Here is a 26,741-nt window from a genome sequence, read left to right on the forward strand (position 1 = left end):
TAATGAGAAATAAAGAATGTTCCATTTATAAAACCAAAATAGACAGATGATTGAAAGTCATAATCATGTAAGGCCTGTTGTACTAAATATTCCTAGTCATAAAAAGACATCAAAGTGAGGGTCAAACTTTTTACATCTTGAAATGAATAACAAATAATATTTTATTTTAGCTCTCAGATCAAGGCCTTATCAGTCTGAACAGTGTTGAGACTATTGCTTCAAACAGTGAACACTGACTGCCCCCCAACCCCCCAGCAGAACTAAATGACTGCATAACCTGACTCAGCTCTCTGTGGTTCTACAGTGTGACGATCATGAGGGATACTCCGGTGTTTTAGAAAAGTTTCACAATCTATATTTCCCTGCTGCAAAGAAAAAACAAACATCTGAATATCACGTTCAATTATAACTCTTTTTTATTTCGATCTTTGGAATTGAAAGTGGAATTGAAAGTCGAAGCAGCTCTTAAAGTCAGGGTGGGGGTGGGGGGAAGGAAATAAGAATGGAGGGCGTTGTTTTTTTTAATAAAAAGGAAATAGAAAACTGGCTCCGCTCCTCTCCTGCCAGTCTCATACATGCTCCCATCAGGTGATAGGAGGGGGGGCTGTTTAATGCTCAGGCAGTCACATGACCCACAGTGTGCTGACAGTGGTTGTGTGAGGGTTCAGTGGCTCTGCTTGGCACTGCAGGCCTGAACTGTGATTTAAATAATAAAACAGAACATTTTGACTGATGTGGGTTTATGATTTTGTTTAATCAGGCACTTGAAAATGATTAAGTGCTAGATTAGATGTTCTGGAGCTTCCTAAAGTACGTTGTGGATGCTGGTTGTGTTTGAGAAATGAATAACTACACACATGCTTTAAGATTGTAGTTTCCAGTCAAACAATGTCACTTGAGTCATATTGTCAGATTATCCAATGATCCGAAGTTAATGTATTTTTGAGGATGGAGGAGCAAACTAATATATATCTATCTATATATATAGATATAGAGATCTGTGATTCTATAAATATATAAATATAGCTCATGAGAAGATTAAGAGCCCATTGCAGCATTATCAGTTTCTCTGGTTTTATTATTTATAGGTATGTCTTTGGGTTCAATTATTATTTTATTGTATTCTATAACCTATTGACAACATTTGTGTGTGTTTTTCAACACACACTGGACTGGCTGCCTTAAATGTAAAGATTGAGATTTAGGAAATATGTGGAGTGGCCCTGTTTCCGGAGCTGTTTGTATATTTAAATATGTAAATCACAGCACTGCCACCTGACCGGAGATCTTTGTGTCTCATTTACCATCCCTCTCTCCTCTCTACGCCCCCAAAAATCTAACCCCCCACTAAATGGTGTTTGAAGTTCACATTAACGTTATCAGTATGGTTCATAATGCACCCCCCACAGCCCCTCAGTGTGCTGTCTCTCTAACAGGCTCAGGTTGTAGAAATAGAGCACACAGAGCAGATAGATAGAATCGGAGGATGAAATCACAGCCCTGTGGACTCTTCTTGGATACAAACAGGAGTCATGTTTACATTCACGTTGTGTGTGTCCGAGTTTACATTCACGTTCCTGTCGCTGCTGATGTCTCTGCCACCTGAACATCAGGAATAACTCCACAGGGAACATTAGGGGGTAAAACACAATAAATACAACTAACATGTGTATTAAATATGATGAGGTTTGCTGCACAGAAAATACTCCTATTATTAGATATATATGAACTATTATTTGGTGTCATTCCATAAAAAAAAAAGGTATATATCTTTAAAAGAAAGCGTTATTAATCTGTTTTACCCATATTATCCATTTGTAAAGGTGTTTGCTTTGTTGTCAATTTGTCCCTGAACCTGCACACTGAGGGAAGATCTTTTAAGGATACAAATATGGCAAATGTGAACTTCAAATCATTGGGAACCAGTTTCAGTGTATTTGTCGCACCTGAAGTATGATCAAATGCTTTAAATAATACACGGCCTACGTCAGAGACTACACAGACTTCATGAAAACACATTTCCCATGGAGAAGCACAAAACAAGAGACAGAGCAACTGGATAAAAAAGGAAAGACAAACAGATGAAAACGTGTTACGAGATCCTATCCAAGTTATAAAATGATATTCTCACATTATATGTTTTTTGATATCACTACAGCTTATTTTGTCTTAACTTTTTCTTGTTATAACAACATTTCTCTTCATTTGGTGTATCACAAATCCTTCTCGTTATTACACAAAATCAAAAGAATATCTTTACAACAGAAACAGTTTCTCTTCATAACACTAGAAACGTTCTTCATCTCGTCAGAAACACTCCGCTGGCTTGTGAGTGTGTGAGTCTTTCCAGGATTGGATTTTTCTCCATGGCATATGATCAAAAAGCACTAATGATTGACTGGTGTGTGTGTGTGTGTGTGTGTGTGTGTGTGTGTGTGTGTGTGTGTGTGTTGGTGTATGTTCACAGTTGATTGGCACCATTGTGGCAGCAGCTTCAGTTCTGAAGGTGTCCGAGCTGTCTCTAGCTGTTTTTCCTGGACCAATAGAATGGCAGTGATGGTGAGATGGTCCCGCCCTCCCACCTTGACCCAACATCCAGGACCGTGTCCATCTCCCACTTCCATCTCCTGCAGTCCAGTGGGAGTGGGCTCAGGGGGGGTAGGCCTGTGTGTGTGTGTGTGTGTGGGGGCGGGAGAGAGTCTGAGACTGAGCGTGGATGTGCAACTCAAACATAAACACAAAGTCTGGATCCCTGAGGATACTTCAATGAGATTTGGCACACAGCGGTACTACATTATTGGGTGGGTTGAACTGATCACAGTGTCCAGCAGTCTCTCTGGATCCACGCTGCACCTCGCAGATCCCTCACATTGTACCTGTCATCAAAAGAGAAACAGAGCATAAAAAAACAAAACAATAAAATGTTTAAAGATCCATTTAAAAATAAAACTGAGGCCATAATGTGAGGGGTTAGGAAACACTATACCTGTGCAAAAAAAGCTTTAATCTGATGGATGCTCCGGACATGATCTGTTCACCTCAAACCACTCATCGATACAGCTGGAGGAGAGAGGAGAAACATTCAGTGTAATTACAGTCTCATATGGGGTAATAACAGCGTAATAACAGTGACAGGGGGGGTAATAAGGGTGTAATACTGGTCAAATAATGCTGTATCAGGGGCGTAACTGGAGTGTTTGTGTGGTTAATAACAACGTAAAATCAGACAAATTCACGTTGAATGCACAAAACAATATGGCTTTCAGATAATAAACTGCCTAGGTGTATACACAAAGGGAGACAAAATCAAACAGACAAGACGTTGAAACATAAAATAAATATTTTAAATTAAGGAAAATACATCAACGAGCTAGAGGGTTTTATGTAAATCATATTTTTTTGTTATGCAGAGAAATGTTCTTATTTTCCATTATCTAATAAAGAAAATAAACTAATTTTATAATACAACAAAATTGAGGGTTAACTTCGACATACTTTTTTCAACAACTGTTGTTGAAGTGCTCATCTCGTCCTAAAAGCCTCTGCTGACACCTAGTGGTGAAGGAGCGTCACCTCCAATGTGATTTATATGTTTGTGTAATTTGGGAGACTTTAAGAGAAGCTCAGACTGATTGGGTAGATGTGGGAGAGTGTGTTTAGCTCTTTATTGGTTGCCTGGACGATGTCTCTGTCAGAGGGGGAGACAAAGTGCTGATGAAGCGTCCTACCCTTTGTGGTAGATGCAGAGGCAGGGCAGGCGGGCGATGGTGTCCCCCTGCTGCAGCTCCTCCAGGCAGATCGCACACTCTCCTGCATCCTTCGTCAGGACGTCCTCTGCAACAACACACACCAGGCGTCGTTTACAGAAAGTCTAAAGATTCACAGCTGCCATTACTTCCTCTTCTTGAAGTATGGAAGGATACCACAGAAAGAGACTGTTTTATACGTTTGACCTTCAGTTGTTTTAATTAAACTCCAACAACCTGTTTCTATTATAATTCATAGTATTTTTCTAAAGTCATAAGTAATAAGTGCTATTGTCTTCTCCTCCTAAATGATAACATTGTCCTTGAGAGTGCGAGGAGAGCCCACAGGCTCCTTCAATTCAAACAGCTGATTGTGTGCAGGAATGTCTGCAATATTCCCACTGCATGATGATGTATTGTGTGCAGAGTGTGGTCGTGGGGGTGCAGTTGCTCTGGCGACAATGAGTCTACATTCACAGCAGTGCCGTGGAGGTTCAGCACGTTCCACGGGACGCTGACTGTTGCTCTGCAGTGTGAGAGACAGAGCAACACATAGCAATCCCTGTTTTCAGATATTTACAGGCCAAAACTATGCAAGCCAGGCCAGGTGAAGGTCAAAGTGAGCTACATGTGTCTATTCATTTATTTAATTCCTCTAACTACAAAGACAATCAATCACCTTTGGACATTCATTTAGTTTGGGGTGTCCAAACTACGGCCGGCTTAATTCATGTGTAAATAAGCTGACTGTTCAAATAAATTCAGTCATTTAAAGTTTAAACATTTTCTAACAAATCTTAGTTAAGAAAAAAAGGCAAATAACTTATTTGCGTAACAGGCTTATAATAGACCCTTCATATTTCCCCTTATTATAATCAATCTGAAGCTGTGATTTCTTTAAGCATATTCAAGTATCAAGCATCATTTACCTACATTTGATTCATTTTGCTAACTTATAACTTAACCTCCTGTATAAGGCAATTTACCTCACCTCAGTGAGGGGTCCAGCCCCTCATATGGTTTTCTGTATGTGGCCCTCAGTGAAAATAATTGGACAACCCAATTTAAGTTGATCCTTATTTTCTTTAAAGGTCCCCTATTATACAAAATGCACATTCTGATGTCTTTTATACATAAATATGTGTCCCCAGTGTTTAAGGAGACTCACAATGAGTCAGAAAATACAACCCTCTCTCTTTTCCTCCTTACCCACATCTTTAAAAACGGGGGTGCAAACGAACTGATCCAGATTTGCTGCCGATATGAGATCATAACCGAAATGTGGGCTGGCTTTAAATTGAACTCCTGGCAACGTCCCACCATGTGACACGTCCCAACATATCGTCCCCCATATACAGTCAGTGAGCTGAATCCCCTCTGCAGCTCCTCTGTGTGTGTGTGTGTGTGTGTCTGTGTGTTCAGCAGGATGTCTACAGGAGGGACTTAAGAGTTGTTGTTTATATGATACATATAATGTGTCTGTTCTAGTGGTAAACACTGAGAAGTGTTTCAGAGATAATGCTGGATGTGGTTTGGAACATAATATGGCGTTTAATCACGGCAGCGTTTAGCTGAGTTTCTCCTGGTAGAAAACTCTCTTCAGAGGAGAGATCATGACGCTCCAAAGGAGCGTGGCCAGCAGCAGCTCCAAAGGGGCGTGGCCAGCAGCACCTCAAAGGGGCGTGGTCAGCAGCAGCTAGTTGATTGAAAGCTACAGTCACAGAATCAGCACTTCAGGAACAGGGCTGAGATAGAGGGGGATGAGGTATGCTGCAATGGGGGATCTGTTTGGTATTTTGAGCAAAACACTTCACAGACAAGTTTTGTAGAGATATGGCCCTACAATATATTGGTCAAATATAACATAGTAGGAGACCTTTAAGTGCACTGCAGACAGACTACGCAAACAGACTTTCAGATTTGTAACAGTTTTTAATAAATGTTATCTTAACGTGTGTCTTATTCATTATTATTGTATTGTTGCATTTTATCAGATGCAAAACAAACGTCTGCATTCTAAATATCAGCATTGGACAGAGACAGATTTTCATTACTCCAGCACTAAATAATACGCTCCTATCGAATATATGAAAGATCACGTCAAGATATACGAGTAAATAAACGTTTGCTCGTGACAGCAGAGCAATGACAGCCTAACATTCATATTAAGAATCTAACACAGGATATTAATATTATTATATATTATAATAATATATTTGTCGTAGAGAAACCAGAAAGATCTCTCCAGTGTGTGTTCACTACAGATCTTACCCCAGGCTTCTAAAAAAAGATTAAAAAACAGTTGACCTCGAGACGAGGTAACCAGAATAATATGCTAATTCAGTTCCTCTTCTTTAGCTCTCATTCCCGCACGCCTCAATGCATACATAATACATACAATTAATGGACTATTTAAGGGTCAGTATAAAGTCAGTAGGCCTCTAGTGAACTCATATTTTTTATATGATCCATTTCGATAGCGTCTGTGTGTGAACAGTGTGCACACACGCATTATTTTCTATACACTGCTGTGCTGCAGTCTAAAGAGGAAGTGAGCGTGCCCACCATTGAAGCAGTCACCTGCAGCACAACACAGTCATTAGAGCGGCCTTATGTAACAGTGGATTAACCCACATAGGCCTGGAAAAGCCAGTTATTATGGGCTGCAGCACATGGCATCCAGCTCAGCTGAGGGGAAAACCTTTTAATGCACCGACAGTGCCGCTCAGTGCGTCATTAGTTCACACAGACGGGGGGGACAACAACAGCTATTAGCTTTGTTAGGGAATGTTGTTCAGTATTGTTCTCTGCAGCCGTCACACAGACAGATGAAGATACAGTAATATCATTAATACAGGCGCTGTGCACACTGACACATAACACACCGTTTCTAATTCACAGTTAGTGTCAAACACACAGGTTTTATCAGAATAGCAACCCTTTGCTCTGATAACCCCTGAAAGTCTAGGAGTCGTGTTATTTTGTCAGCAGGTGGATGATGCAAACACGTCGGTGTCTGTGGCCAGGGAGGAACTTCCATGAGAATGAAAGTCTTTGTTGTTAGCATGTTTTACCCATCAGAATATTTCCCTGCAGCCCTGTGAAACTGTTCTGGTGCTTTAGATTACGGGTGTAAATAGTCTAGTTTAGCAAAAACGACCAGAACGATGGAGGGTGATGGTGTGTCTTTGAACTCGGGACAGAGTCGTGTTTCCAGCATTTATGCTAAGCTAAACTTAGCGCAATATGTTACACTTCTGTGTTGCTCTCGGAGCGTGTAATAGACAAGTATTATACTCACTTACTTATCATTGTGTGATTCTTATTTTCTAATGTTTCTCTCTTTTTACTGGCTTTCACTTCTTTGTTAAGCTTGGGTAAAGTCCTTATTAAAAGATGTGTTTCAATGTGCACCAACAGTGTGACCTTCAGCTTCTGTTGACCAGAGAACCTGATACAGCTTTCATAAACTTCCAGAATGCTCCTTTCATCATCACGAGCTTGCAGCGGTGGAGGTGTCACCCTGAGGTGTCACCTATATCATCCTGTTCCAGGAACACGATTCTGATCATTATCAAAGGATGTCGGGCAGATGGTCTCTGTTTGAAAAATGATATAAATACATGTTTATGTTGTGTATCCACTCTGACATGGTACAGTTAATACGTGATATATAAAAAACATAAGAAAGAAGTGAATCGTTACTCAATGCGATGATGCTTGCAAAAAAATAATGTTGACATGTTGCACAACACTTTGTCGTTTGCTGTTGTCTCTGATAATGTGTGTTTCCGGTCTCACACCACGCCTCCATATTAAACAGTGTGACTGTTATTAGAGGACATGTTAACAGCAACAGCACGAGAAATGCAGGACTCATAAATCCCACACAGCCCTCTAAAGCAAAGCTAGCAGCTCTGTGAATGCTGCTCGCACATCTTAGCTTAGCATGCTAACCCCGCCCTAAGCTTGACCTACAGCTGACGTATGCTTTGTATTTTGCATATATTTTGAGAATCATAACATTTCTACTGCAAACTAAGGGAACCATCAGTGCCAAGATTGTGGAGAAAATGCATCTCTCCCCAGCTGAGTTGACCACCCCCCAGCTGTGGCTACCCTGAGGCCTGTTAAAAGCACATAGCTACAGTATTCCTCCAACAGCAAAGCAACATACGATATACTATCATAAATCCTTATCATAAACCTAAAAGATATGAATTAGTGCAGTAAATACCGTAGATAAAACTGTTCAGTTGCAGGAATAAGAAAAATATGTATGTGTAGATCAAAATAAAAAGATACAGAATGTAAAATGAAATACCATAGAGTTGAAATAAATAAAGTTAATTGAAAATATGAACAGAGCAAAGTATCCTCTCGTTTCCAGCAGCATTAATAATGCAAACCTGATAATTACAAAGATGAAATTAAATGTCAAGTAGCCCTGATCCGCAGGTTAACCCATATCCAATGACCTTACATGTTAATCTTACTCGTGAGGCAAATTTCACTTTAATTCCAAGTCAAGCGTTTGACTCGATGATGCTTCTGGAGGTCATTGGGTCACCAAATAAATATTTACATCCAGTAGAAACTTGTGGTACAGCATGTATAAGGACACAGACATTGCTATGTGATCGATGATGGTATGGTATTGAGATCAGATCTCAGCTCGGCTCAAAGTCATTCCACTGATTTCCAGTGGCAGATAGTAACAAAGTACATCTACTCAAATACTGTACTTTTTGTGGTACTTGTACTTTTCCTCAAATTATTCTCAATGTATGGTAATTTATATTATATTTTAGAAGCCAATACCGCCCAATAAGCCATGTAGTCTTTACTGCATTTATGGGACAGCTTTAAGTTACAGTAGTTACTCTTTAGATTGAGATTATTAGCTAATACAAATGAATAATTGAAAGAACTATGATATACTGTATAGCTATCGGTAAGATATCCAGCAGCAGTATATCAAATAATTGAAATTATAAGCACAATTAGCGTATTGTGATAAACACATTAACATCAGTAATCATAATCCAGTGATATACAATTCTGAAAAGTAGTACTTTAAGTACATTTTAATGCTGCTTTTGCCTTAAGTAAGATTTTGAATGCAAGACTTTTACTTTAACAAAGTATTTTTACAAATTACTATTGCTACTTTTACTCACTTATATCTCATGCTTCTGGTCAAAACCCACAGACGGCTGCTTCCTGGGCAGAGTACAATAAGTACAGGCGCTACAGCAGCATCCCATCCACTGACCTGACTCACACAGTCAGAGTCAGGTCCAGCTGCTCGGTCTACCTGCTTTGCACACTGGGATCCCAAAATATTGTGGGAAGAATCCAGATAATGAGAATGTTAATTAATAATAAATGCAGATCTGTGGTTAACTTCCAGAGGAGGTATTCCTACGCAGACCACATGTCAGTACCAGGAGGAAACGGTGCTGGATTAACCTCTCAAGACAATGACTCTCAACAGCTTCTTTCCTGGGAAATGATTATACCAGTAAGGTGGGGAGGGTCTAACCTTCAGGGAGAGTATGCACATCCTGTCATGGATCACAGTGTAGGGTCACCAGAGAACAGGGATTACGTTTTTGGCCATGATCCCAATCTGAGTCCGTTAATATCTGCTCATACAACGTCTGATCCCATGCAGGTTCAATTACAGACAGGATCTGAACTCAACTTTAACAGGGATACTGTGACTCCTGTTGGACATGTTGGATCTCAGTTCCTGCCTGGCCACTTCAGTGAGGAATAAGAACCTCTGAGATGCAGATATGACATGAACACACCAGAGATGCAGCTGTATTGTGTTGATGTTCTTTGAAAGTTTCCAGTGAGGAGAGTTCCCCTGCTGTCACCTTTCTCTTACTCTGGGGTGTAAAAGTAGGTCAGGCTGAGGGGAAGGCAGTTCTGAGGTGATTCGTAATGAAGGATCCTGAAATAGAAAGAATCCCCAGAAGTCCCATTGATTCATACATCAGAGACTATTTCCTTGCCCCACCCCTTTGTACTTTATGCCAATGGCCCGATGTTGCGCTACCTTGTCACATACATCTTTATTTTCTTATCTGCATCTTGAACAGTGCTAATTTCAACAAAACCTTTCTCTGAGGTTAATTACGGAGGGAAGTGACCCCAAAGTAGCTCAGTAGCAGCCGTGCTAAGAGATGTTAACATCTTTTAGAAAAGGTCATTCAAAATACTGTCCGACAATTCCTTGCAACCGCAACATTTAAAGTGATGAACCGTTTGCTGTGCACGTTAACAACTAATTGTGCGGACAAACGCAGATTATGTCAGATACTAGGGTTTGGGAATCATCAGGGTCCCCACAGATACGATACCATCGCGATACTTAAGCCACGATACGAAAGTAATGCGATTCTACGATATGCTTAGTAGTGCGATATGGAGAATTTCTGACTCCCATCTTTGTTTGAACTTCCTGCCAATCCCACTGACTTTACCCACGGCCATGACCGCACAAGAAAAAGCTCAACACCATCTAGTGGATTGAAAAAGCAATTGTTACCAAAAACTTTAATTTGGATTTGCAAATTGAAAAGTTTACCTAATAAAAGATCAATACTTGGCTTCCGTGTATCGATACAATATCGCCACGCAAAGTATCACGATACTATGCTGAAGTGATTATTTCCCCAACCCCTTTAAAGATACTGCGCTTACTAAGTATTTCCCGTCTTATGCCATAACTTGTTAGTGGATATGAATTTACAACAAAGCAATAAACCAAAAGGTGAACTATGAACGGTACGATAATCACTGTGAAATCAAATAAAGTCAACATTTCACAGTGTTACTGAGTTATGTGCTGTTTTATTTAACATGTTTGAATGGTGATATGCACAGTAGTAGACGTTAGTAGACTAACAGGTTACGCATTAACTGCATAAACAATTATTCGTTCAAATACTTTCATACAATCATGCTGACTGGAACTCATAAGCGTGGACAGCAGGGTGAGCGCCAGCAACCATCTTTACTTTCACTTTAAATTCAAGCCTTGGTAATGCAGTCATATTTCCCACTGTTGTCCACGTTCATAAACCCTGCATTTAACAACATGGTTACGGGGGACGGGCTCACTGTAGTGCATCTATGGAAAATTCTAGTTTTTTATCAAAATATTCACTGGGCGTCAGAATCACGTCGCCCAGTGAAGTGCAGTCCTGAGGAATTCTCCTTCACATCTCCTTGAACCCAGGAGCTTTTAAGATAAGATAAGAATTACTTTTTTTTATCCCAAACTGGGAATTTTGTGTGTTGCAGCAATACAGTCTATGGTAGCAACTAATTAGAAATAAAAAGAAGAAATAAATAATTCTAAAGTATAAACATCTCAAAGAAGAAATAGAAATAAAAATACACTTTTTTTCCGCTGAAGTTAAGGAGTGGTTGGGAAAAGACAGGGAACCTGATAGTTTTGACAGGTAGACCTTAGTCTCGGTCTTCTTCCATGTCAAAACCTGGAACCTTCTTGCCCAAAATGCAACCCATTTCCCGATTGGGTTTATGACTTGGGTTATGGTAATAGTGACTGATGTAGCCTGGTTACAGAGGTCAGGTAAGCTCACTTCTTTTTCACTGTCTTCAGCCCCTAGAGACACTGCCTCAAGGGACATCACTAGAGTCATATGAGACCGCTCCCTCTGGAGACATTTTAAGGCTACTATTTCATATAGGCAGAAAACCCCCCAGCACTGGATGCATGAAACCAGCAGAGCTCCCCTTTATAAGAACCCAAGTATTGTGAACAAGGCTTTAATCAATCCTCAGATTTGAGTTTATTAACAATATTTCTTTATTTGTTGGTCAGTAAATGAGGTTTTCAGTAAGCGGATGCCAAAGTTTTTCCTGTATCAGACTGAATTCCCATTGCTGTTTCAGTTCATTATTCCTGTTCCTGTTAGCAGTTTCTAGTTTAATAACACCCTGACCAATCAGCAGCAAGCAACTCCTCTGACCCGCCATGTTATTCCCCGTTAACAAAGAAGCCGTGGCTGTTGTTTTTCAAAGCAGCTTACTGACAAACTAACAATGAATTCAGCTAACAACTATGCCTGAAGGGTGCTAAGCATTGTAGTGAATTTACAAAAATGTTGCAAATAAAGTAAAAAGAAAACATCTAATGATCAAATCAACAGAAAAGGTTATTATACCTCTAATTGTGCTATTTCCATGTGTTCAAATGAGGTCATATGCAGACATTTGGAGCAAAACCTGCCCCTTTTAATGCAAAAAAACATCATAGCACTGATATCCTCACAAGGTACAGTAAAGTGAGTTATGTCTCCAGAGTTGGTGGTAACTGCAGAGCATTGTTAAGGGGTATATCCACTTTATTTTGGGAAGCGTTCCCTTTGGACACAGTGATAGGATTATGATTCATCTCATGTCCCACTAAGTATAGTTACATTTCTTCACTAACCACATTTTAAAGGATCCAGCTCAACATTGTGGTCAGATGTGTCCTACGCATGCTGCTGTATAAAAGCAGAGTCAGACCAAGAGGCTGTTTCCCTTTATTATTCTATATGTGCACACCTGAGGGCTGAAATCTGTCCCTCTGTAATAAACCCAGACTGAATCCTGCTGCATGTAACTGACAGCCCATAGCCAGTTCTGCTCTCAGGAGCAAAGCAGCCCCGGGCATGAACCCGATTGGTATGTTATTAAAATACAAAATATAACAAAAATTCAAACGTCAATAAGAAGTGAAATACAATAGAGGGATTACACAAGATCTCAGGGAAGCAGAGTTGCATAACATGAAAGCTGATGTCTATTACTTTTTATTTGTTTCCTTACAGTGGTGTAGCACATTATGCAGTAAAGTCTTGTTTCTGTTTTGGTTTGACATATTTTTATTTATATCATAGTAAGTCCTGCAGCTTTACACTTTTCTTACCATCCTTGCATGTCTAAGCCTTCTTTGTATTTCATTTGCGACGTTAAAAAGGAACACAGTCCTACCGTTATACGTCACTCTGGGTTTGGTTAAGCACAGAACCAGGTGCAGATCCATCTCCTCTGAGGACACAAACTTGGAGCACACGGGGCACTTGAAGCCTGGAAGAAAAGAATCACACACAATGGATAAGAGAATACACTCCGGGGACGGATATAAAGATGCAACAGAGTTCTGGAGGTGTTCTCTCCTCTCTGCAGCAGCTATCAGACTCCACTGGTCATTGTCAGTTTGTAAAGGAGCCATTCTTCGTGTCTTTCCAGGCTCAGTAGCTACTGATGCCAGTTACCTGGTTCTTGTACTGCAAAGAAAAAGGCCTCATAACATGACAACATCAATAGATAGACATTGGAGTTGTTTTGTGGTATCAGCCATTCACCAACAGCCATATTTATCTAGCTTAGAATGATTCAGATTGTAATGTTGAATTTATATTACATAAGATTTCCATTAGGCAAGGCAAGTTTATTTATATAGCACCTTTCAACACAAGGCAATTCAAAGTGCTTTACAAACATGAAAGACATTACGAGCGTTAAAATAGTGCAGCAGAAACACGTTAAAAACAGTCATTTAAAAACAGTCATTTAAAAACAGTCATTTAAAAACAGTCATTTAAGAGCAAAGATAATGAGATAAACACAACAGGTATAAAACACATGAATAAAAGTCACAGTGCAATGTTAGATCAGAACAGTTCCATTAAAAGCAGCGGCAAAAAGAGATGTTTTCAGCCTGGATTTAAAAGTAGTAAGAGTTGCAGCGGACCTGCAGGGTTCTGGGAGTTGGTTCCAGATATTTGGAGCATAATAACTGAACGCTGCTTCTGCTTTTTAAGTTCTAACTCTGGGGACAGAAAGCTGACCCCTCCCAGAAGACCTGAGAGTTCTGGGTGGTTCATAATGTAGCAGGAGATCAGAAATGTATGTCAGGCCTAACCCATTCAATGGTTTATAAACCAGCAGCAGAACTTTGAAATCAGTTCTCTGACAGACAGGAAGCCGGTGTAAAGACCTCAGAACTGGACTGATGTGATCCACTCTCTTAGTGTTACGTTGTACCTGTATTTATATTTCTGGTCTGCAGGATTCAAATTGTGTCAACTTAAATTCATATCGATGAGTCCTTCATCCTGTCCCATACTATGTTGCGACAACATCATGAACGGGCTCTGGGAAGGCTCTGGGGGATGCGGGGTTGGGGGGTATGTGGCAATAAACATTCTGACGAGCTGAGGAACTCTGAACTGTAACGCTAGTAGATAATTCTCTACCGCGAGTTATTACACAGTACCTGAATTATTGGATCTTTCATAAAGGAACTTTATTTGAGCAGATTGGGAATTCCCTTCATTTGTTGAAGTATTTAGTGCTGCAGTGATGACCTGTTTTCTGTAGTCAGCATTGCAAGGCTCCCTAAACAAAAAGCAGTGGGATATTTCCCTTGATTTTGGGAATATTGCAGAAAATAAGATCTTAAACACACGTAAGACATACACTATATTCACATATCAACACCACTATTATAATAGTTCAAGCAAAAATACAACAGCCAGCTAATAAAGCTAATGTAATGCAACAAGAAAAACACATCATAGTAACTTCAGGTCACCACCGCGAAGATAAAGACGGCTAATGTTGGGCATGATGTTAGAGACTGCTGTTTCTAAGTAAAAGCGTCAGACTTTCAACAGAGGGATAATAACTGACCTATTTTATGAACGTAAATACATCCTAAGTGTTGGAGCTGTAAATTGCCTTACATCATTTAATAGTTAATCATTTATTTACTTGCTGTTTTTGTTTATAATGAATATATTATTATTATTATTAATAATATTAATAAGCCTTATTATTTAAGTGAGTTAAATTTGTTTCTGTTTGGGCACTGGGGGATTAGCACACCTGGTGTAATTGTATATATTGGAGACAGGTGGTGGTGGGAGCAGAGCACCCGAAGGCACTAGTTTTTTTACTAGCTAGCAGCAGAGTCATAGGAACGGCTCAAGAAAAGGAAACTGTGTTCTTAGGTAATGATACTGGATCATGCAAATAAACGCACAAACGGTGACTTGTCTGGACTTGGATCATTTTACTTCCATAAGATTCGCTATATGGTTCCTCAGCGGCAGTTTACGTTTAAGTTCATTTTCTGTTATAGATTCTAGGATTTGGGCCGCTACAGTAAGCTTTAACCACAGAAAGGAGTATTTCAGCAACCTCATCAAAAACTCATTTTTTCAAACCGTTGACTTCCCGATGAGATGAGAAGTGCTATTTCTTATTTCTGGGTTAAGCACTCATTCCTGCACCACTCTATTTGTAAAAGGTATTTAAAACAATTGAAGTGCAATACACCAGATAAGCCCTTGTGTGTTCATATCAACGAAGAGAGGATCCACATTAACTCGGAAGGACGCCAGCGCACACAGATGTTGCTTCCTGGCTATAGCTTCTTTCACTATTACATAATGACAAACTGAAAAGGCCACATATATCATTTAAATGATAATCTAAACATTATCCGCCTAAATGTTTCCAGTCACAGTGCTGGATGTAATTATCCCTCTTACAGTCATAATTGTGTTGTCTCAATCCAAAGCACATTCTGCAGTTTCCACTGACATCACTGTGCCCTCATCCATCAGCTGTCAGCATACAGCCAGCCGCATGGGCACACTGTCACAGATCACACACAGGTGACTGACATGAGTACTGTATGACGTATGCGGAGTATTCCACAACATAGAAATAATGATGCTGATGCCATTAATAGGTTAATGTAGCTAATCCCATGATGGTCTGACCTCTTTAAATCAATCACACATCCTGCTCTCACAGCAGGCCATCCATCATGATCGGCTGGCCATCTGCTGACAGGCAATGTGTGGTCTAGGTGTGTTTATTTGAAAGGGGGATGAGGATGAGTTCCAGCTCTGCTCCACTCCAAGTCATTCTGAAAAGACAGATCTGAGTCCTTCCTGTGAGGCCGAGGTGACTCATGCAGGAAACTGTATTGGATGTTCTTTCCAGGATATTAAATGACTGTGTGTCCTCATGCATGTCTTTGAGGCCACACCTGCCTTGGTAGAATTACAACTCTGGCCCCTTCATATATAATTTCCCTCACTGGAAGATGTAAACATGGCTGAGTGTTATTCATAACCCGTAGCCATGTATATTTTCCCTTTTTTTGCCCAACAGCAAACTTTGCTAGTGTAATGGGAGTCCTATCCAAATTAAGCATCATTACTTAACAAAATGATCTGAAACATCTGTTGCCTTGAGGTGGAAATGTGGGATGATGAGGTATTGGGAAACAACAAGATGTAAATTGTGTAACAACTTAAAGACGTGCTGCAGGGGTGAATGCATTGTCTGCTTGTCTGTTGTATAAGAATCTGTGGGTCTCCATAGTGATCGGTTGTAGGAATAAACAGTAATCCCTTCATTGATTTTTGTTAGGCAACTAAAAACATTTAGGGAGATATGTCTGGTTTCCATAAACCTCCAATTGGTTGAAATCCTACAAATATATTAATACAATCTGAACCTCTATCACCTATAGGAACATCCTGACAGCTAGGAAAAACAGTGGCCCTTTTTCAACATGTTGCATGTGCATGGCAGTGCAGACTGCTCAAGATTCTGCAGCTCATTTCCGGGTAAATGATGGTTATAGAGTGGTGCAGGAATAAGTCATAAACACGAGAATGAGTTAGCATTTTGGCCCTTTCGGCTCCCTGGTGTCAAAGACAACATGATTTTAAATCTGTTTTAGGTGAGATCCCCCAAATAAAGCTCTGTGCTTAACACAAGTTTTGTAGAGTTTTCCATTTGTTCCATGATATAAAATGGGTCAGTAAACACGCCACTGGTGAATGTTTGAAGCTTTTACTTAAAAATGGCGATTGCTAACAAGTGGCTAAAGGAGAATACTAACCGCCGTCACTCCGACCATTAGCATCGTCGTGTACTTGGTTTGTAGTCTAAAGTTAGCTTTTTACTTTAGGTGATTGCATTTACTCTTCAACTATCATAAGGAGGTGTTGATATGTGGAGATAATCCTGCCAAACCAAATGTGTTAATCTCATAAACATGTGTTTTGTAGTGGGAGCCCTTGGGATGCTGATTTCTGTGTTGACCTACAAAAATACATTATTCTGTTCACTCTCTTCTCACATCCAAGTACAGTGTGTCATAAACTGGCAGGGAACAATCAGTTGAGTGAAATAACACAGAATTAACAACCATTTAGATTCTGGATAATAATTAATGAGCTATGGTTTGGCAGCTGTAGCTCTCCTGCTGCTGCTGTATAAAATGTCCTTTAAGAGGGCAATAGAAACCTCACCACAAATAGTGCAGTCGCGGTAGTGCTAGTCAAATAAAGTGTTTTATCCTGCATCGCTGTGTAAGACCAACACACAGTTGAGGTTTTCCTGAAAGAGCCACTGGAAGCAAACCTGGCCGCAGCTTAAATATTTCACACTAGGACTTTTCACAGTTTTATCTATAAGCCACATATCGCTGCTCCACATCTAATCTGCCGGGTGCAGTGTTCATTATCTACTCCCCCCTGAGTCAGCACATCCTGAAGTCCATACTATTAATGGGATTTATGATTCATCATTTTATCGATCAGTACCCTGCTCACTGACAAGCCTGGCTGCACCCCCTCCACACAACACAGGCTTTTAAAGTCTCTTTACTTCCCCCTTCATTTTTTACAAAGACAGGCAAATTCTAAAGTTTATAATTGCTTTGGACAGGAAGTAGGTCTTTCAGGGAGCAGATATCAATCAGGATTGGCCAAATCACCTCCTCTCTTTCTCTGTGTACAGACGCTTGGAATCCAACAGTGAATAATCATGCAGGTAGCAGGACTCTCATTTCTGGCTCAAAAGATGAGAGGTTCATTCAAATCAGTGGGTTGTTGCAATGTTGGTGAAATTAATGTCTGTCACAAAGCCAATGAGCTGCCTCTAGCTTCACTATCTAAAGCAAACATAATACTGACAAATGCCTAATAATGAAAGGATGATGCTTAGCATCTTGGACCTTTTAATAACCGGTAGATTTATTTAAACTGTATTTTAGCAGAGCTCAATGCAGCAGAGAGCTGGCCCCTGCACACTAAGTCACATGGAGAGGGTAAAGGTAGGAAGTATGAAGTACGTAGGAGGACTGGAGAGGCAGCAACAAGAGGAGTATAAATAAATGTGCTATCAATTGCTGGGAAAATGGGTTAATGGTGACAGGCCGGTCTCATGTCGTGCTAATGTAACACTGTGTTCTACCTACGTCAGTCAGTGTGTCTCTCCATCTCTCCCACTGTAAATATTAGCATCACACACAAACTCAGCACCAGGAGGCCGCGGTAAAAGGACCAACATATCCTACTCAGATCTAAGTAAGGTGACCTAGAAAATAACAAGCTTCACTATTGAAAAATATGGCCTGAAGCAAACATAAATATAGGGAGTCCACTTAATTACAACTCACATATTTTATAGCTACAATGTGAAACACTTAATAATGTCAGCTGCGCCCCCACGATTTTTGCACCGAAATGTCCACAGCCACAATTGTGGTTAGTAAAAGTGAGTAAAGGTTCCACCAAGTGGAGTGTGTGCTGTTTATCATCTGCCATCTGAGACTCTGCAGATGGACAAAGGAAAAACTGCAAGAGGTGGTTAGAAAAGTCAGCCGGCCGGCAAACAAACCAGAGGCTTAAAGTGCCCGCTGTATGGCTCTTCAAGAGGTACATGTGGTGGGGGCATGGCTGTGTGAGTGTTGCCACAACAGGCACCGATTACACTCACACACAGTTCAGCAGCACAGTGCCCTCAGTGTTTTGACATTGACTGTGTTTGTACGGCAGGTCTGCTGTTATCAGAGGGCCAATGAAACAGTCCAGAGCAGCTTACTGTTTGATCATCAAAAACTATAGAAGGGGGGGGGGGGTCGTAAATCATACTTTTTATGCTTATAGTCATGTACATGAAGATGACACACAAAAGGTGAGTTGTAGAAAGAGTTGGCGACTAAGGTAAGTTACTATGACGATGCAGCTGGCTTGTTTGTTGGTAGCTTGTACTGTGGCTTCATACTTTAAACTAAGAATAACATTTGCTCAAAGTTGCAGCAGTATTTTCTGTTTTGACAATGGATAAAAACTAAAAGTGTATGCGTTATAGGCGTCACTAGTAGTGATTTAACATACAGATGGTACCGTACACAACACTATAACCTTATAATAAAATACAATCAACTTTCAGTTTAACTTTTTTTGTCATTGTGGAGTTTCTCTTTATCTCTGTCAGTCAGATACGACGTTTAAACAATGAGCACGATGTGGCTCAAAGAAGTGCACTGCTCTTTTGTGGGAGGTAAATAGTATGAATGAATAATCCAAATTGTGGCAGGCCTAATAATAATTTACATTTTTGGGAACAGCTTAACCTTTTGTTTTTTAGCTGGGATGGATTCCTGTAAAATAACAACACATCATATGCATATAGAGCAATTTTTAAGTGGCTGGTCCCATTTGCATTCCCTAATATACTGTTGGTTGTCTAACATTAACAAGTGGTTTAATTGCTAAGTGGAGATAATGGATCCCCCTGACCAGTGGACCTTCTAAACAGGAGTTCTGACTACCACATTGTACTGACAGTGCCTCTATGTGAACGGTATATCAACCTAACCACATGAAGGAAGACCAGGCCCTATTATCCTTCTAGCCTTCCCAACAATTTCTTGAGAGAATATTCAACAATTCTTTTAATTAATAAGGCAATATGAACCCCAGGCATCTGGGGGTTTACATCACTTTTGTGAAGGTAATTTTAGTTAGAGGGACTTTTTAGAAGACTTCTGGCTGTATTGTTGGCCCAGGTCTTTCCCACTCTGAAAAGAGGTGTTTGCCTCTGTGGCCTCTTCATTGTTAACGAGACTCCCAAGAGCTCTCTGGTCTGTTCCAGAAAGAGATTGGAGGTTAGGGTTTTCCAGAAAACAGTCCCAGCTTGAAGTAGACTCAGAGGTATATGGCGTTTTAGAGAATTTTCTCATTGTCTCAGTAAGAGCTTCAGTTTCATAAAAGGTATCCCTTTTTTCAAATTTCTATATTTGGCCTCAGCTTTTTGCATTAAACATTTGGATTAGAGCTGATCTTGTGACCTCTGTTTAACTGAGCAAAGCATTTGATGCATTATCCTTCTACTTCTCTTGTTGACTCCGAATAACTGAAGGCCTCTTTTTTCTTGGATGTACAATCCAGTCTGATTCTTTGAAATAACAAAGAGCTTAGAAAATACCATGCTACTGGAAACTTTGGAAATAGCTTCACAACCCAAAACACTTCTCGGAAATGTGGTTAAACTATGTATGCGCTACATGAAAGTAAAGTGTCCAAACTGCAGTAAGCACCTGTCACATGTTCCTCTTCCTCTAATAAGCTCTCAGTGGTTGCTCCTTTTGTTAAACTGGCAGGATTTAAACTGATCCACTCACGTAGTTCTAAAGTACAGATTAGAAGGATGTCCATTTTATTATGTAGTCCTACAGCTTCACACACTGAGTAGTCTGTATTGTTTACGTCAGGGACTGAGGGCCCGCTCACAACAGCATTATTAACAACAAAATCACAGGACCACTCTGGGGTTTATCTTTTCAGTTTCCACTGGTGTCTATCCGCGAGTATCAGCTAACAAGACTTTTATTTCCTATGCGGTTTGGCAACAGATTGTACCAGTTCTATCATAACCCATCCCATAAGACATCACACAAAGGGCTTGTTCATCTGTGTATAAAAACATTACCCCCACGCAACAGGTCTGGCCATTTCTGTAACTTTCCAAAACAGACACTTAAGCCAATTAAATTTTACTCAGCGATTGGCCAGGTGTCCTAAAGTGAGAACGTACTGTGTATGCTCCATTTTACGCAGGAAACAAGCAACAAAACCACGTTTCAAAACCTGTGGGTGAGTCACAGCTGCTATGTCCATACATACAGACATCAGCACACATCTGCTGCAGTATTTAGATGGAGGGACTGAGCAGCAGAGATTAGGAGAGCAGGTTAAGTAGCCACTGGATTATCCCATCAAGGTAGATTGGAGCTAACCAGGACTGACTCAGCCACTAACACCACCATGGCTCAGCTCTGTTGTCTCCTAACCCCTCACTCACACGGTGAATGGAAACTGGATTGCATTTATATAGTGCTTATCTAGTCTCGTTCTTTGCAGAAAACAGATGAGTAGCACATCGACCCTTGCTGTGCAGAAACAGCCTCTTGCTGATTTTCATCAAAAGGAAGGAAAAAGAGCAGCCAAACCCAGAGAAAAACTAAAATAACAGTTGTTTTTACCAGGCTTGATCTCATAGGAAATTCAAATGTATTTTTATGAAAAGAAAGGCAATCATTTTGTTTCTGTATTATGAAATGTTTAACTTCTACTGTACCAGGATACCTTCTCTGAGCTCAAAACTCTCTTATAATTTTTAACTGTATCCCAGTTTTGAACTTGAACGTATTGCAGCGATACAAGTGTGTATGAGGGACTTTATGGAAAGGATAATAGTTTTTGCAAATGGAATGAAAACTGCAGAAGACTCTTACAGTGGGTGTTGCTATAGTTATGGAGACATGTACACAATACACTCAAGATAATCTATAGCTCTGTACAATGTTCAGCCCTGGTTTATCAAACCTTTGACCCCACTTTAAATACTTTGTGCAGAAAAGAAAAACAGAAACTGAAGAGATGACGAAGCAGAGGGAACTTCTTTTTACAAACACAAAGTCAATTGATGTCCTTAAATCCAATTCCTCAATCGATTCGTAGAAGAACTCGCTATTAAAACGAAGGATCAACAACTGGACTAAAACAGATTTGTGAGCTGTTATCACACTCTGATAACGGTGTGTCTCTAACAGAGCATACTCCACCATACGGTTACGTCTTATTGTCTAGCATGATTTAAAACTCTACCACAACTCAAACTTAGGGTTAGATCCTCTCCCTGAAACGAAGTCCAGCTCAACTCAAACTTTCCAAAGGTTTTTAAACTCTATGATTGGGTTTGATTCAAAGATTTGAAGTCATGCAGATTTGTACCCACACCCTTTTCTGGCAGCCTGAGGGCATAGCGTCTATCCCCAGAGATAGTTTAGTTGCCTACATGTTTGGCTGGAAGGCATAGCTCTCTCCTATAGTGCTGCAATATCTGAATCTTATCAATTGTCTCGCTGCCATTTCCTTAGTGAACGGGAGTGCCAAAATGCTGCTGCACAACAGACCGATGCATTTATAGCTTTTCTTCAGCTTCAGTGCGAGTATGAAGCATGAGGGTGTATAAGATGTGGGTCTGTGGGCAGATGGAATGTTTCAATCTTTCAATGTTCCCTACAATTCATTCCAATGCTATTGTATTTCTGAACAACATGTATTATCAGCTAATATATTTGAAGTATAAGTACGTTTAAAAGCAGTCTTTTAGTTTGTTATACACCTTTAGTGTCAAATAATTACAAAATGTCCATCCGGATCACTGTTGATGCTTCACACACTACTGTGAAGTGTGTTGAGTTGAAACACAAGCATCACGATGGATGGACATTGTGCTGATTGGCTGTAAAACAAATCTGTTTTACTATTAAAGCTTGAGGAAGCACAACTTTTCTATTAATCAGTTAAAATATAAATGGCAAACTTGTGCAGATCTAGCAATACAAGCACCATTCATTTTGAGTTGTGTTTTTGTTTAGCTATTGATCTGAAAATTATTTGTGTACTTTGTAATTGTGTCATTTTTGCATACATTTTGTATCTTGGGTGTGATATTAAGCCTTCTTTGGCTCTTTCTGCTGTAACTGATGAAAATGTCCCCTCTGTGGGACGAATAAAGGTATTCTGAAAACCTGGGCACATAAACCACAATGATGTTGATCTTGTGACAAAACACATTGAATCAAGTGGATAACACACACAGTGCAATTCAACTAATTTGTTTATTCCTGAGGCTTCATTTATCATCACTTCTTAGTTAACAAACGTAGTTGTTCTCTTGAATGTCTCAAACTATTGTGTGGTAACTTTGATCAGACTTTGAGGCTGTTGAATGTGGGAGTGGAAAGAGTCTTAACGAGTCGAGTTAATTATTAGGCGCATGTCTGCTGACTCACACTCACATTAACAACATGTGCACACACACAACCTGATGTGTGTACTGTCCATGCTTATGTACTTGCTTTACTAAATACATGAAGAACCTACTGCAGTATTTTAAGTGTGCAATAAAACAAAACGTCTTCTAATTGTCTTTTTTTAAATAAAATTAGCTCTACAAATGAACAGCTAGTGTCTCTAGGCATGGCCCGGCAGCGCAGGTTAAAGACAGGGTGGCGCGTAAACACTCATATCAATGTTAAGAGTTAGTTACGTTCTGTTATCTGTGGTGTGTGCGTATCTCACTGACATTGTTAGGAAACCCTCACAATCGTAGGTGAGTATTTTAGGGGTATGTAAACAGCTGCCACTGTTAGGAGTGAATGTTTCGAGACCATGATGGTGATAAATGCGTTCATAATAAAAACAAGATGGTAGGAAGATGGAAAAGAAGTATGCATTACTTGTTAGATTTATTAAACTAGCTGGAAATTGAATTCCAAATACATTATACTGAATAGGTTTTATTTTTGGTTGTGAAAGAGTCTGTAAAAAAGGGAATTTGTACATAAAACTATTTATGAATATGAAGGCTGAACCACAAATGTTGTCAGGAGTAGTTCAGCTATCAGGCATTTCTATTGACACATAACACAGAATATCATTTAAGCAACAATTGTTGATAACTGAGTGCTGAATAGTATCCAGTTATATTTATTCACAGGTATCTGATGAATTTTTATGACTTTCTGTGTATTCTTTATTCCACTGGATACGCTCCAAGCTGCCTGCAGCTTTTTGTCAATTTCCCGGCTGCTGCCACCTGCTCTCATCCGGGCCAGGCTAAATTCATCTCAAACAAACAAAACAAGTCTTTACCAAAGACTTTTCACCACTTCAGTTTGACAAAATACTAGGACTCATAGAACAACCTAAAATAACTTGAGATCCTTGAGTTTTGGACACGGCCTAGTAATGTGTTGTCACATGATCAATGGGAGGCTCAGACTCTTTAACTTTACAATGTTGAGTTAAACATTGTAAAGTTAAAGAGTCTGAATCATCATCCCCACACATGAAAGCCATTAGCAGAGGCTTCTCACTGAGGGCCATGAGTTTAGGTTGTTTCAGCTAAACTTTGCTTCCTAGGGGGTCTGGTTTTGAAAACCCCTGCTTCACATGGAACTCCTGTGCTCAGGGTAACGACGTTGCGAGAACACCGCTGTGCACAGCATGTCAAGCCACCGGGGAAGCCACCGACTTAGCCAACAATTTAGCAAGCTAGCGAGCAGGTAAGGGAATGCAGGAAAGACATTATATTCCTCAACATTCCCTATAAATAAATTATACAAATTCAACTTCACTGGCCTTTATGGAAGTAAAACAATGTTTAAACAACCACATTTTCTTATTTTCTTGTTGTTTTATGAGTTGTAGATTATTCTCAAACAGACGTGGAGGAAAGTCAATGTGAAAGTGTGTTTGCTTTGTTTGAGGCCTTCATATGACCAGGTGGCAACAGCCGCTGACATCATACGAGCTTTAAAGGTTTCAAATACAGGATTATTTGACTATGAATATAGTTGAAAAAGCAGCTGTATCATACAATGCTTTGTCAGATTTATGGTATGTTAATATTTATAGAATCAGACATTCCTGCATTCAATAACTACAACTGTTTAAATAGCTTGGCTGTATTATATAAAAAGGCAAAGTTCCCCAAAACACTCATGCAAAAGAGAAGCTTGTAATAACTTGTTTCGAAACTGAGAAAAAGAGGATCCCTGACCCCAGCTATCAGAGCTGTGTGTGGTGTCTTAAATTGCTTGTTTTGTCAAACAAGAGGCAAAGTACAATGTCGTTTTTTTATATAAAAAGACTAGAAGAAAATGTAATACTTAAGTGTTGACTTTTTGTACCTGGATGTACTGCTTTTCTTTCTTTCTGTGTGAACCACCCAATGAGAGGGTACTTGGTGTAAAGGTGTTGGGGGGGGGGGGGGGGGAGTAAAACCGCAACTTTCATCTATTTGATCCAGTTTTAGTGACCTGGGGGAGTTTTACAATTTACACAAAGATTAAACTGCAGTATACAAAGCCAGGACTTTTACTTTTGACAGAGTATTCCTACACTCTGCTACTTTTACTCAAGTACAAGCTCCGAGTACTTCTTCCACCTCTGTGTCAGAGTTTCTGATGTTCAGTGACCCGCTGTCTGCCTCTTACCTCCGAATAGATGAGGCGAGAGGTGTGCTGGAAGAGATCCTATCAACAGCCGGGGACCCTCCTGACCTCCAGCCCGCTGCCGGTCCGCCTCCTCCGGGCTGCTCCCCCCGGACTCCTGGGAGCTGTAGGCTCCGCTGCTGTTGGGAATGTTTATCCCGGAATAAGGTCGGGTCCCAGAGCCTCCGGACCCCCCTGCAGAACGAGCCCTGGCTCCATGGTGCTGGCTGGTGCTGGACGAGGCTCCGGACGCACTGTACCCATGGTACCTCACCCCCCCGGCGGTGCTCCTGTTACCGTTGCTGCTGGAAGTGCTGGAGGGCAGGTCCGAGCCGGAGTAGGCTCTGGTCCGTCCGTTAGCAGCTGGGTTAGCAGTGGGGCTGCTCTGCTTTGCCCCCATGTCAACCCCCACAGACTTCGATATATTAGAGAGGCGCTCTGTGAGCCACTGCGGGACAGTACGCCAGATTTACGCCGGGGTACAGAGGGCTTAACCGGACAGACGGAACAGTTCAGTCTGGTTGGAAAAAGAAGCAGAACAAACTCTGCGCTATGAACCAGGAGACATTATTAAACACCAGTGAGTCGAGAGTTGAAGCAGCTGTTATAAAGCTGAATATGTGTGTGTGAAACTTCAGCAGCCGTCAGCAGTGTGTTCCGTCTCTAGCAGCGGTGGCTGTGCGGCAGGTATAACGTTAACATGGATCCCTCCTCCTCAGAGCCGCTGCCGTGGACCCGCTGCTTCCTCCTCAGTGTCCGCCCCGCCATGGCTCCCGAGCAGCCTGAAGGAGTGAAGAGCCGGGCTCCTCTCACCTCCCTGCTTGACAACGCATTGCTCAAAGGAAGGAAGGGATGAAGGAGAAAGCCCAGCACAATACCGTTTTTTCAGCGGCTGCAAAGAGACTTTCGGTGAGCAGGTTAGCGGTCAAGCTAGCTGAGCTAACCAACGTTTCCGCTAAGGAGTTTCAAAGTAAAGGCGTTGCAGTGTTTTATAGGGAGCATGACAGCTTTCCAGTTAATTACGTCCCCAAAGACAGTTAAACACAGTCTCGATAAATGTAACCTTTTGTAGTGGTCTGTTTAAAAAAAGTTATGTTTATATTTGACCTATAATTATGTACGTCATGCTATGCTTACTGGTAAACATTTTAAGGTCAAGGTCTAACCTTGAAGGAATAACATGCAGCATTATCGTTAGAAAACAAGGCAGCCTGGGCTTTAGGCTCATACAAATGAATGCCCTCTATTGTGACTTGTGCCCCCAGATTGGAGCCATCCTCATTGCCATGTTTTCCAAAAAACACTACATTGTCACACCCCTGGGTGTCAAATACAGAGGCAAAGCCATGTGCCTTTAATATGATTACTAAGTGCTTTTTTTTGTTTAAATACGCCTACCAATGGCGATCACTTTGTTGGAAATATTGGTGGGGACACTTTTTTCAGATTAAAAAAACATCACTGCATTACGTGCCCCCCAAACAATACATAATTACATACATATACATACATACATACATACATACATACATACATACATACATACATACATACATACAGGGTGCGATTTGTAGGGGGGG

At 40.5% G+C, this 26,741-nt stretch overlaps 1 protein-coding gene across 3 annotated transcripts; it reads right to left on the reverse strand.

Annotated features, from left to right (window-relative positions):
• Window positions 1-393: 393 nt before the first annotated feature.
• znrf2b (zinc and ring finger 2b) lies at window positions 394-26,158 on the reverse strand. 3 transcript variants are annotated; one of them, XR_010165366.1, is made up of 6 exons: window positions 25,165-26,158; window positions 12,768-12,863; window positions 8,927-9,075; window positions 3,729-7,345; window positions 2,987-3,060; window positions 394-2,876 (listed from the first exon to the last, which is right to left on the reverse strand). XR_010165366.1 is itself a non-coding variant. In XM_063878087.1 (5 exons), exons 1-4 carry the CDS (start codon window positions 25,559-25,561, stop codon window positions 3,003-3,005), a joined length of 657 nt encoding a protein of 218 aa, XP_063734157.1. In that variant the 5' UTR covers window positions 25,562-26,148; the 3' UTR covers window positions 394-2,876; window positions 2,987-3,002. The 3 variants fall into 3 exon arrangements, 1 of the variants encoding a protein (XP_063734157.1); XR_010165363.1 differs by lacking the exon at window positions 8,927-9,075 and having other exon boundaries at window positions 25,165-26,157; XM_063878087.1 differs by lacking the exon at window positions 8,927-9,075 and having other exon boundaries at window positions 3,729-3,834; window positions 25,165-26,148.
• Between the last annotated feature and the right edge of the window lie 583 nt (window positions 26,159-26,741).

The sequence above is a fragment of the Eleginops maclovinus genome, chromosome 3, assembly GCF_036324505.1.
Source record: "Eleginops maclovinus isolate JMC-PN-2008 ecotype Puerto Natales chromosome 3, JC_Emac_rtc_rv5, whole genome shotgun sequence".
NCBI classification, from domain to species: Eukaryota; Metazoa; Chordata; class Actinopteri; order Perciformes; family Eleginopidae; genus Eleginops; species Eleginops maclovinus.

Bases quoted from the DNA above. Each gene is read 5' to 3' on its own strand.
- znrf2b (XM_063878087.1), bottom strand. From the start codon at position 25,561: ATGGGGGCAAAGCAGAGCAGCCCCACTGCTAACCCAGCTGCTAACGGA. The intron at 12,864-25,164 runs GTAAGAGGCAGA...CTTTTCTTCCAG, and splicing joins CTCGCCTCATCTATTCGGAG to GCTTCAAGTGCCCCGTGTGC. The intron at 3,835-12,767 runs GTAGGACTGTGT...GTGTTGTTGCAG, and splicing joins ACCCAGAGTGACGTATAACG to AGGACGTCCTGACGAAGGAT.